The sequence below is a fragment of the Strongyloides ratti genome, assembly GCF_001040885.1.
Source record: "Strongyloides ratti genome assembly S_ratti_ED321, chromosome : X".
NCBI lineage: Eukaryota > Metazoa > Nematoda > Chromadorea > Rhabditida > Strongyloididae > Strongyloides > Strongyloides ratti.
In genome coordinates, this window is record NC_037309.1 from 1,554,336 (window position 1) to 1,567,957 (window position 13,622).

The window sequence follows — 13,622 nt, forward strand, 5'->3', positions numbered from 1 at the left end:
AATTAATAACATTAAAATAAAATTATTTTCAAGAAATATATCTAAAAATATAATTTTTTTTTAAACACAATTAATAATTTAAAAATAATGGCAAATTTTACTGATTATTAATATATTTTTAAACTTTGTTATGTAAATAAAAATTTAAAAAACTTTTTTTAAAAATAAAATAAATTTTACGATATTATTTCTTTTAAAGAAAAAAGTTATTTACTATATAAAATTGTGTTATCTATTGTGATCAGTAATTGAATCAAATGATAAAAAAATTCTTTAGAAATAAGAAAATGAAACAGTTTATATTTAATTGATACCTAAACATTTGATAACGTTATTCTTTTCTAAATGTAATATTTTTTATCTTAATTAACATATATAGAGTAAAAATTTGATTAAATAAAATTTATTTTAAATAAAGATGACCTATGTTTGTAAGATAAAAATTAAATATTTAAGATTTATAAAGTAAATTTTGTAAAATGATATACCTAAAAAAGTATCTACAAAAGAAATTTTATTACATAGAATTTTTTTTTCATTAAATAAACATTTTTATATTTGTTTGAATATGTTTTAATTTTATTTGATTAATTTAAAAATGATTGTTTTAAATAAATATGTTTTGTTTAAAAAAACCTCAATTTTTTACAAAGTATGTAGAAAAAATATTTTATAATATAACAGATTATTTTGTTAAACTCTTGACATACTTAATATATTTAAAATCACACTATGATTACAAGTATGTATGCAATTATGGTTAAAATTATTTAATATAATAAAATATTTTAAACAAATATACCACTTTAGGTATAAAATTGTATTAAATAACTAAAAAAAAAATTTTTTTTTTATTTCCTCAATAAGAGAAAGAACAAAAGAATGTTAATATTTAATCTCGACAACATTTTATTATTATTTTCCTAATATATTAATCTAGTTTATTTTTATTAAAAATATATTATTTTTTAAAGAAAATAGGTTGGGTATATTTGATTTAGTGCTTTTTTTATATATAATATAGCTTTTTCAATTGAATTATTCATTATTTTACATTAAAATAGATAATTATCATGTATCCTTATATTAAAATATAATAAAAAAAAATTATTTTTAATAATATAATAATAAAAATAGGTGGAGCATAAAAGTATATAGGAATGATTTATAGTGGCTTTATTTATTATCATCCCAGTTTTATAACATTTTACAAAATCTTAATATAACATTGAATGATCATGATTTTTTCAAATTTCTAATTAATATTCATTGAATTAACTGTTGATGGGTCATTTTAAAATGTATCATCGTCAAATTATCCTGTTTATTTGCTATAATCAACAATGCCCATCATAAAATTCTCTTACAAAATTTGGTATAATCTAATAAATGCGCGTACTTTATCTTCTATGGTTGCATATAAAATTTATTTATTCATTTTGAATAGTTTGATGACTATTTATAGGTAAATATTATTCAAAGCTCATTATAATATATTCGTAAAAAGTATTAGATCAATTATATATATATATATAATATTAAGATATATAAGATTTCAATTATTCAACCATAGTTTGTAGCACATTTGTTTCATTTCATTTTATTTTATTACAAATCATGATGTCGATATCTATAAATATTATATTTCTTTTATAAAATAGTGTCATTTTAATATAATTTTTTATCAAGACAACTTTTTTATATTGATACATATTAGTGTTAAAAAAAACTTGTCTTTTATTACAAGTCTTATTGACTTTATAATTAATAATTTTTTTAAAAAATTACATGAATATAATATATATATATCACTTTCTCTTTTTTTCTTTTATTTTTATTGCCATATTACCTGTTTTTATATAAAAAAATAAAATATATATTTATCTTATTTATTTATCATTTTAGAAAGAAAAATTTTTTATGCTTTATTAATATATTTTTTAAAGTGGCAGTTTTATTTTTAATATGATAATATGACTACATTAACATTTATACATTATAAAAAAACCCAGTTTCAAATAATAACACTATTACTATTATTTATTCTATTATTTTTTGGATTAACTTTCAAGGCCATTGAAGTGTTCAAATATTTAAATGTAAAGAATAAATATTTTATTATATTAATTTAAATTATTTATTAGGTAAAAATATTATTTTATATAGGAATATTATCAATTTATGTATATCATGAATTATATTGGAAAAGAAAAAATTTACCACCAGGACCTGTTCCATGGCTAATAGCAGGAAATATGCCACAATTATTATTATCAATTAATAATGTTGATAAAAAATTTCTAGAATGGAAAAAAATTTATGGTGGACAATATACCTTTTGGATGGGTCCAATTCCAATGGTTTTTGTGGCAGATGTTGAAACAATGAAATTATATTTTTCCAAAAATGGTGAATATTTTAGTAATCGTTGGCTTAATTATATTACAGATACTTTTATGGGTATGTATTAATAAAAAATTTTATTATAAAAATTTTTTTTTTATTAAAATATTTTAGAAGGATTTAATGGTGTGTTACAAATTCATGGTGACAAATGGAGAGAACAAAGAAGATTTTCATTGCATGTTTTACGTGATTTTGGTGTTGGACGTGCTGAAATAGAAAAAAGAGTTATGTATGAAGTTGAAAAAATGATAGAAGTTTTAAAAAAAGATTGTAATTCAAAGCCACTTGACTTACATACTTATTTTGCTTCATGTGTTGGTAATATAATTATAACAATCTTATTTGGTAAAAGATATAATCATGTAGGTTATAATTTCTAATATTTCTTTTTTATAAATTATTGCATTAGAATAAAAAAATACATTTTATAAAAAATTAATATAAAAATGATTTTAAAAAAATATTTATTTGTTAATATTTAGGATGATCCTTTATTTATTGAATTGAGAGATTTATTAGAAAAACAAACACAACTTGTCATTGAACCTATTATGGGTCTTTATTGTGTTTTACCATTATCAACAAAAATTCCATTTATAAATAGTAAATGGAATGAATTAATGGGAATGAAAAAAAAATTATTTGATTTTATTAATGAACAATTAAAAGAACATGAAGAAACTTTTGATCCATCAGCAGAACCAACTGATTTTACATATGCTTATTTAAAAGAAATATATGAAAGAGTATCAACAAATAGTGATATTGGTTATTTTTCAATTAAACAATTAAGATCACTTTTATTAGATCTTTTTTTTGCTGGTATGGAGACAACAGTAACAACATTAAAATGGGGTTTCTTATTTTTATCACGTCATCCAGAGGAATTAGAAAAAGTTCAAAAAGAATTAAATGACTTACCGAATGTCATAAAAATGAGTGATCGTAACAATCTTCCTTATCTTCAGGCAATGACAAATGTAAGTATCAGTTAGGCAATAACCACCATTTAATTTCTTTAATCATTTACCGCTTTTTTTCACACAAATTTTTAAATTATTTATTGTTATTTGTTACATTTATAGGAAATTCAAAGGACAGCAAATATATTGACTTTTAATTTATTAAGAACAACATCAACGGATGTTTTTATAGATGGTTATTTATTTAAAAAAGGAACAATGGTATTACCAATGATATCTATAGTTATGAATGATTCAAAATATTTTGAAGATCCAGAACAATTTAATCCCTCAAGATTTTTAGATGATGAAGGAAATCAAAAAAAGTTAGATGGTTTTATGCCTTTTTCAATAGGAAAAAGACAATGTCTTGGGGAAAGTTTAGCTAAAGCAGAATTATATCTGGTATTGGCAAATTTTTTAAGAAATTTTAATATAAAACCTGATCCAGAAAATAAAAATCCTTCAACAAAACGTATTCTTGGCATTACTTGTTCACCACAAAAATATAAATTATTAATTACAAAACGTAATTAAATATAGATTAAAAAAAAATTATCAAAATAGCAAACTAGAAGGTATCAACAAAAGTAACGGGTATGAATTACCAAAATCTTTGTCAATTGAAAAAAAAGTAAGCATTATTACTCCAATGTTAAATAACATCCCATCTATATTTAAATTAATCTCACATTTATTTTGTTTTTTTTTTTTTTTAAATATTTTGAAATTTAAATATTATGATTATATTATATTATTTTAAAATTTTTATTAATTATATATTAAAAGCTATAAATTATATATCATTTTTTTTTATTTAATACTATTTTTTTCTATAAATTCATTTAATTTTTTTTTTTTGGTAAAAAAAAAATACAAATTAAACTATGATTATTTGAGAAGATTTATTTTAACTTCATAAAGGTAATTGTAATGTAAATCAAATAAAGTAGTTTCAAAATTTAAAATGAATAATTAATTTTAATTAATTCTTAAAATTTTATTTATTTAATGACCCCATTGTAAAAATGAATGAAAATTTAGAGCAGGCACCATTTATCTTAGTTTGAACTTGAAATATATTTCATTTTCAATATCTTTAATTCTTTGCGCAAAAATTGATTTATTAAATAAAGCTTGTCATTATAAAAAAAGTGTATAAAAAAAATAAAGCAGCCACCTTGTAAAAGTTATAATATATAATGGCAAAGATATAATCACTAATGAAAAACGTTGATATTTTTTTAATTTCTGTCCATTCTATCAATATAATTTAAAGAAGAAATAAAATGTGATAACAATGAAAGTACAACTTAAGATAAGTTAACATGTAATTAATCTTAGATATGCAAAGGTTATTTGGTAAAATCTTTTTATATGTATTTTTCAGTAATATTTTGCTAAATTAGCTTTATTACCTATACAAATAAAAAGTTATTTTAGTTTTATTTTAAAAAAAAAACACTACTAAATACTTTATATGTTAATTATTCATACTCTCATATATTTATATATATAATCATTAATACTTATTTATTTTAAATTAAAAAATTAACTAAATATAATTTTATACATTTTTATATAGCAATTTTTTTTATTTAAATTTACCTAATTAACACTATTTATTTTGATAACCTTTTATTAATTTTTATATTATAGAATAAAAAAATATTAAATTTAACATCATTTAAATAATTATATATATCAATAATTAATTAATTTACTAACTTATACAAACTGTAATACATATTTAATTATAGTACTTCTATTCATATAATCTTCTAATACTTAATTTAAGAACTTTTTTTTTCTAAATATATATTCAATAAAAAAAAATAATGTCAAAATTATGGATTATTATTAGCATTAAATGATGAAGTTTAAAAAAAAAATATTCTCTTGCTAAATAAATGGCATTTTAAAGCATCTTTAACTTTTAAAGTTGATTAATTTTTATAATACTAATAAATATAGTATTAATTATACTTGTCATTTAATAAATATTGTTTTGATCCGTAGAAAGTTAATTATATTATATATCTGGTAATATTAACTAATAAAATTTAAAATATTTTAAGCAAAATAAATGTTAATTATTAGGACAAATTTATATTTATGATAATGATATTTCCCTATTGTTAAACAAAAATATTCTTCTAAACCATTATTACCTATATTAATTTTGATCATACTACATAAACATCTATCAGACATCTAATTGTTTATCAGTTAAAAGCATTTAACTAATATATTAAGAATAATAAAATTATATTTTACTATTATTTATCTTACTACTGTACAGAAGATATCACGTATGATAGATTATAGACTCTTTACTTAAATATTGTTACTTTGGCATATTTTGGTTTCAAATTTTCATTTGATCTGTTCATCATTTCAAATATAATTTTAATTATCTCCGCCTTAACAGTTGTTTAGATATATGAGTTAAACCTAGTAGGATTAAAGAATGTATATCAAAACGACAGTTGCTTTCTTTAGCTAAAACAACTTTCATTAAAGCGTCAAATGCTTAACATTTACTCTTTTTCTACCATTTAATTTTTTCCTTTTTACTAAATGAAAAATTTAAAAAGTAACAGCTTACCATGTCAAAGGTGATGCATACTAAGATTCTTACTAGTTCCAATAAGAATCTTAAACAACTGTGTTATCGTTAATGATGTCAAAACAAAAATCTCTTTCTGTTCATCTCAGCTGTTTCTTGATAACTAAATGTTAAGCCAATTACTTTAAGGTGACCCACGATGCCCCTTACACAATTTTAATACTAAAATAATTTTTTTAATTTAATATAAACACCTGATGCCAACAGCGAGAGATGTTTATGTGCGCAAAAAAGTTTAACAACAGCTGTCTTAATTGTTATTCTTTGATTTTAAAATTAAAAATATTTCGTGATAAAATTTTAAATATTATATAATAATTTAATATTAAAAAAAATTTTTTTTTTTTGTAGAAAATGAATCAGAATTGTAGTTATGAAAGTGTCTATCCACCTTATCATACAACAACAACAACTTCAAATGCATTGTCAAGGCAAACATCTGTAACTGTAAATGAACTTTCAAACATTATGCAGCCATCAATTATGGTATTTCCTGCAAATGGAAATAATAGTATTACGGGAGTTGAATATAATCAAACATTAAATGGATATGATCAATTTCGTTACTCTCAATCATATTATACTCAGTATTCGGGAAATAATCCTCATGTTCCACAAAATTGTTATACGGATTTATCGTCTTTCAGTTTACCAATAAATGTTAACAATAATAATAGTAATAATTTACAAAATAGTTTAACAAATACAGGAAATCAATCAACATTGACATTTACTACTAGTAATATACAATTTGATAATGATACATCATTTAATAAAAATGATAAAGAAAAACTTAAAGGTAAGATATACTTTTAAAAATTATTAAAGAGAGAATATATATCTTTTAACAATAGATTTGAATATAAACAAAATAATTTTTCTTGTTATACATTGTTATAAAATAATTTAATCCTTTCTTTTTGTTTATATTAAAACAAATATATATATTTATATATCATTATTATTATCATTATTATTTCTTTAAATAAACAATTGATAATATTCTTTTTTAGATACAAATAAAATTACTTTGCCAAGAATTCTTCCAAAAGATGGTAATAAGACTAAAAATTTAGTAAATGATTCACAAACATCAATTCAAGGTTCATCAACAATTTCGCAACAATCTATAAATTTGGCACATGAAGATTCTTGCTCACCTTCATCAACTATTACAAATTCTGTCAATCATAACAGGAAACAAAATTCATTAAAAAATAATTTTTCTCCTAATGGTTATGATGATGATGAAGAAAATATATTATATCAAGGAGGTGGTAAACCATATGATAGAAGAAAAGCAGCAACATTACGTGAGAGAAAAAGATTACAAAAAGTAAATGAAGCATTTGAAAATATGAAAAAACGAACTTGTCCTAATCCAAATCAAAGATTACCAAAGGTTGAAATTTTAAGAGGTGCTATAGAATATATCAACAAACTAGAGGATGTTTTAAAGGCAGAAGGTAAAATGACAAGGATAATGGCAGTAAATGAAGGTATTGCTATTGACAAAGATTCCTCTGATTTCATTGTAAGTAATAAAAACATTTACACTTAATTTGTTTTTTTTTTTTGTTATAGATATGTATTCCAAATACCTGTCGTTATCCAAATTCTCAATCATTTATATCATCTCATCAACCAAGCTTAGAAATAATTACTAATGGTAGTATATCTCAAGGAACATCTTCAGTTACTCAGACAGATATTAGAAATAGTAAGTAAATTTTATTTTACTTTTAAATTTATTACACTACTTCAACAAAAAAAATATAAAGATGTTATTGAGAAAAAAAAAGAATAACATCTTTTGTCACTTATTATAACTTTATTTTTTTTTAAATACATAAACTTTTTTTTTTTTTAGTTTATCGTGATAATAGTCCAAATAGTCAAAGTACATCTCAAATAATTTGTCAACAAAATGTTAAAGGATTATTTGATACTACGCCTCATCATCAAAATTCATGTAATGATGTAAAAAAAGAGGTTGAACAATGACACAATTAATAAATTTAATAATATCATTAATAAAAATTTGTATTAATAACAAACACTTTATAAGGATCGTCGTAAGATTCTTGTTGATATTTTTTTTACTAAATAGAATATATTTTGTTCAATCTTAAATTGTTAAAAAAATTAATAAGTTTTATTTAATATTTTATACAATAATTGTTATATATGAAATATATTTGTACAATATTGAAGAGATAAATTTTTGCAAAGATAAAAAAATTTTTTTAATCTAAAATGTACATAATTTAGTACATAAGTTTTTATTTTATTTAATTGTTCTAATTATAATAATAATATATATGCTATTACAATAATTTTTATTTTAAAGTTATTATGAAAAAAAAGATAATAAAAACATCTAATTTTCAAATCATTTACTTTTAATATATCTTATATTAATTTTTTTTTATTCATTAAATTAATCCAATGATATAATTAATTTAAATAGTAGTTTATAAAAATGATATAAACAACTATTTTTTAGTATAATTAAGGTTTTCATACTTTAGTATTAATGGCTTATATATTTTGGAAAAAAAAATTGTGTAAATGTAAATTTAAAGATAATTTTTACAATATTAATAAAAATAGAAATTTAATACTAAAAATGCTTAAAATTCCAGTAGTAAAATATCATTGATCTTTGGTAAAGAATATTTTTTTTAATGATCATCCATTTATTTAATCCTTTCTCTTTTAATATTTCTTTTATTATACTACTTATATTTATATATATTTATTAGATTTTATATATAAAGTTTAATATTTATAACAACTTTTAAAATAGTTACCTTTTTAAATTATAATAATAAAAAGATTTTTTTTTTATTTCATCTATCAAATTTAGTAAAATTTCAAAACAAAAAAATAATAAATAATATTTATATTTTTTTTATAAAATGTGTATGTTTTTAAAAAAAATAATAATTAACGAAAAATGTTTAGTTATAATATTTTAAAATTTTGTTATAAATGTACTACTGTATAATTTATGTAACTTAAGATTAATATTAATATAAATAAATAAATATGTTATTTATACATGTCTTTTACTGTATCTATTTAGAAAATAAAAATGTAACAAAATTAAAAACAATAAAACTTTTAAATAATAAATTATGTTCACATGATTAATTATAAAAATAGTTAGGAAGAATTAGAGATCAATTGATTTATTCGATACAATATGATTATTTTTTTTTACATAAATCTTACTATTAAATACATTTATTTATATAAATTGGATGAAGAATTTTTATGATATTAAAAAAAATAGATATATCAAGTTGATATAATATATTCATATTTTATGAAAATATTTATGATAACTATGTTAGTTTATTTTATAAAATAATTATTTTTTATGAAACTGAAAAGTAAATGCAAATGAAGTTAATGCAATGATAAACTTTATTATTCTCTTATTTTAAAACAAATCTTTATTTAAATTTACAAAATATTTCTAAAGAAATTTGTATATATACGTATATATGATAACATAAAAATTATAAATATTTTTATTTATAAAATTATACATAATTACATATAAGCTTTTAATTTATCATTTGGTTATCTTTAAAATTTAAAAAACGTTTTTGTTACATCATTAAAATTGTGGAATCAATTCTTACAAAAATTAATTTAAAAAATTTAATTTCTAAGTTAACACAATCAATTTTAGTTTCAAAAAATTTATTATTTCAATGAAAATAATAAATTATTACTTTAAAATCAATCATATAAGTTATTATCATTTATTAAAAAAAAATATTACAACTATTAAAATAATCATAACATTTAATGTATAAAAAAACTATTTTTTATAATATAGAAAGACATAAAATCGCTTACCAATAATTTTTAAATGTTATAATAAACAACTTTAAAACAATATTAGTAATTAAACTTTAATGCATATGATAATGAATCATTTAATCAGTAAAAAAATCAAAAATTTATTACAAGAAATAATATAATTTTTTAGATATAAAAAAAAGTAAGCAGTATTATCAAAACTTATTATGTAATAATACTTATATTTTTTAAAAAGTTATTATTATCAATCAGTATTGTTTTAACAATCAAATTTTTTGAATTTTTATTTTTGAGAAAAAACTATAATTTTTTCTAAAATAATTAGTTTAAAAATTTTTAAATAGCAATTTCAAAATATCAATGTTTATTATTTGAATAAATTGTCAGTTATATCTTTTATCAACAATTATATCATTTTTTTATATTGTTTATCAATATTTTTCGAAACAAATTTTAGTCATTTTTTATAGATATAATTTTAAAATTTGATAAAAAGATTTTTAAAAAATTAGGTTAATTAAGTTACTTTATTTATTATTATATTTAATTTTTTTAGAATACACTTGAATAACATAAAATATTTTTTTTTTCAAAAGAAATATAAGATTATAACAAAAAAAAATACGAAAAAAAACTGTTGTTTTTATTTATTTTTCCAATTGCCATATATTTATTAGGATCTTAATTGTTGTAATTATAACTTCAACAGAAAGTTGTTATTATGTAAAAATTAATATCTTATTATAAAAAAATAACATTGATAAACTTTTTAATTCTCAACCATAAGACATTTATTTATCTTTAAAGAAAAATTTTTAATTACTTGTATTTTATTAATATGTTAATTTTAAATAATCTATGGTTATTATTAGTACAATTATATTTCAAAAATTTAATTTATAAGTTTATGTTAACTTTTAATAAGACTTAAAGCAAAATATTATAATAGTATGTTAGAAGTTTCAAAAGTAAAAATAATTGTGCACTAAAAAAAGTTCTTTTATAATTTTTTAAGTTATATAATTAATTAAAAATAAATTTGGCATGGTTGCTTAAAACATTTTCAAGCAATTTTTTCATCTAAACTTTCAAACTGGTTTTGTTGGATACCACTGTTTAAAATGGTAATGTTGAATTATTATTTAAATTTTTCTGCAATCAGAAAGAGTTGTAAAAATATTTTTTATATGAACTTATCTAAGATGTTTCAAATATTGTCTCTTTGAATATTTGTTAAAAGAAATTGTTTATTAAAATTTAATTGTATAACATGTTGAATAAATATTATTTCTAGGTAGGTTTTTAAAATTTGTAAACTTTTTGTTTAATTATTTTTTTTAGATGTATTATAATGTTTAAGAATTTCTTATATACAACAAATAAAAAATATTATTATAATTTATAAATGTACAATTTTTTTGAGTATAATAAATATTTTAAAATTGAGATGGGAAAAATTTTAAATTATTAAAGTAATACAATAAATTATATTTTTATTGACAAATTTTTTGTAAAACATTTATTGGAGTTAATAAAAAAAAATTTTTTTGTTGTTATTTATTATTGTATTAATCATTAAAATATATAAGAAAATTATTAAACTAATAAAAAAATATTCCCCGGTTCTATTAATTTTAATAATGTATAACTTCAATTTCCTTTTTGAGATATAAATAAAAAGAATAACTTCATCATGATTCATCTGTTTAAAAAATCTTTAGTTCATTGAAAAGTAAATTCTCATTTTGAGGTTACAATTTCATTATCCGTTTTAAACTAACAATTTTGTCACCTTGAGATGACAATATAGTTTTCAATGATTGCCCAACATTAAAAGTTTTATTGATAATTTAAATTTTAAATAATAAAAATATGATAAAAATATAGCAAAATTATAGTGTTGTGTTTGATTATCTTAATTATGTTTTTTTTTAGAATAAAATAAAATTATACTTTTTGATGGTATTGCAAAACGAGTAGTCATAATTGTATTTGTTACTAATCAAGCAAACTTCTTATATGAAAATATAAATATTTCAGATATTTTTCAGGTGATGATTAATGTAGAAGTTTATAACATTTTTGTTAAAAAATAAAAAAACTTTTTTTTTAATATTAATTTATCATCTTATATAAATTTTTATTTTGAAATCATAAAACTTTAGTTATTGTAATTTTAATATGATTTATACTTTAGTTGAGAAGCCTTTTAATATTTTATTGTCATTTTTATCACTAAAGTAAATTTATTATTGTTTTAAAAGTAATAAAAATTCTAAAAGAAAACTAATTAAATGATAAAATAAAATTGTTATAAAAAATTTGGAATAATGCGATTAAATGAAACATAAAAAATATAAAAATTAGTTTTTTACTGTTAACCAATGAATAACAATAGTTCAGCATAGGACAAAAAAATTAATTATAGCAATAAAATTCTATTAATTTATAAAATAATAAAATTAATTTTCTACAACTTGTTTCTTGTCTACATATGTATGAGAATGCAAAAAAATTGTTTTAGTGTAAATCAAAGTGTCAAAATTGTCTATTTTTTTTAAAAGTCAATCAAAAAATAAAATTAATTTTTGGTACATATTTCAATTTGTTTTAAATAAATATATAAATATACAATTTGACAATAAAAATATTTAAAATGAGAAAAAAAATTTCAATAAAAAATAAAAAATTTACAAAAATTTGTATCAACAAAATATAACTGTTTGGAAAAGAAAAAAAGTTTATTTGTACAGTATGCATTTAATTATCATACCATTAAATTATATAAATAAAGTTACTGTATGCAAATGTATTGAACAAAACGGTACTTTTCTATATCATTAATAATTATTTTTATTTTAAAAAAAACTTATTATTATTTTGTTTTAAAAAAAGGTTTAATTTTTAGGAATTGTCAAACTTCAAGCTATCAGAATAAGTAAAAAAATTTTTTATCTCTTTAATATTATTTTTTTAATTGTTATAATAATACATGATACTAAATATATGTATATTATATTTAAAATTTTTTTCTACGCAAATAAGAAGATATCTAACAAAGTATTTCATTAGTTCTTAAATGTAATGGAACATTTTAATATACTTTATTATATTAATTTTAACAATCATTTATATTAAATATCACTTTTCTTATATATATAATCTTCTTATACGTGTATAAAATATGTTTATATAAGATTATGTATATGTGATAAGTTCGTAATTTTAATACTTGTTATATTATTTTAAAATGTTAATGAAAAAAAATCTAACATAATAATAAAATCATTATCTATAACACTTTTTCTACTACCCGATTCGGAGCCACAGGATACAGATGATTAAAAAAACTGTTTTTAGTGTGTATTATGTGTATATAACTATTTAAAAGTATGTAAAATATTTTCCAGTTTTTTGCAATTTATTAACTATGATTTTTAAACAAAAAGAAAGTAAATATATTTTTTTAGCAAGTAAAAAAAATTATTTATTTGTCTAATTGTTAGATAAGCATGAAATGTTTTTAATCAACAATTTTTAAAAAAAAGTATTGTGTTTAGATTTCAAAATTTTATTTAAGCGGAAAAAAGTTAAAGAAAAGCAATTAAATTAATAAAAATAAAATACAGTAAAATTTGATATTTGATAAAATAAAAAAATTAAGATTAATAATATTCTATTTTCATAAAAATTTTTAAGTCTGATATTAAGTTTAAAATTAAGCCAAAATTGAAATAAATTAAATCATATTTTAGTTACGCCCAAATACATAAAACATAAACCATTAG

At 18.3% G+C, this 13,622-nt stretch overlaps 2 protein-coding genes across 2 annotated transcripts; both read left to right on the plus strand.

Annotated features, from left to right (window-relative positions):
* Positions 1-1,973: 1,973 nt before the first annotated feature.
* On the plus strand, positions 1,974-3,905 carry SRAE_X000032600 (Cytochrome P450 18a1; the record flags this gene model as incomplete). The annotated part of the gene is made up of 5 exons (XM_024644657.1): positions 1,974-2,099; positions 2,145-2,460; positions 2,518-2,768; positions 2,889-3,386; positions 3,492-3,905. 5 exons carry the CDS (start codon positions 1,974-1,976, stop codon positions 3,903-3,905), a joined length of 1,605 nt encoding a protein of 534 aa, XP_024510194.1.
* A 2,289-nt stretch (positions 3,906-6,194) lies between these two features.
* On the plus strand, positions 6,195-8,001 carry SRAE_X000032700 (Myc-type, basic helix-loop-helix (bHLH) domain-containing protein; the record flags this gene model as incomplete). Its single annotated transcript, XM_024644658.1, has 5 exons — positions 6,195-6,218; positions 6,349-6,796; positions 7,011-7,531; positions 7,582-7,717; positions 7,868-8,001. The coding sequence occupies 5 exons, from the start codon at positions 6,195-6,197 to the stop codon at positions 7,999-8,001; spliced, it is 1,263 nt and encodes a 420-aa protein (XP_024510195.1).
* Positions 8,002-13,622: the final 5,621 nt, after the last annotated feature.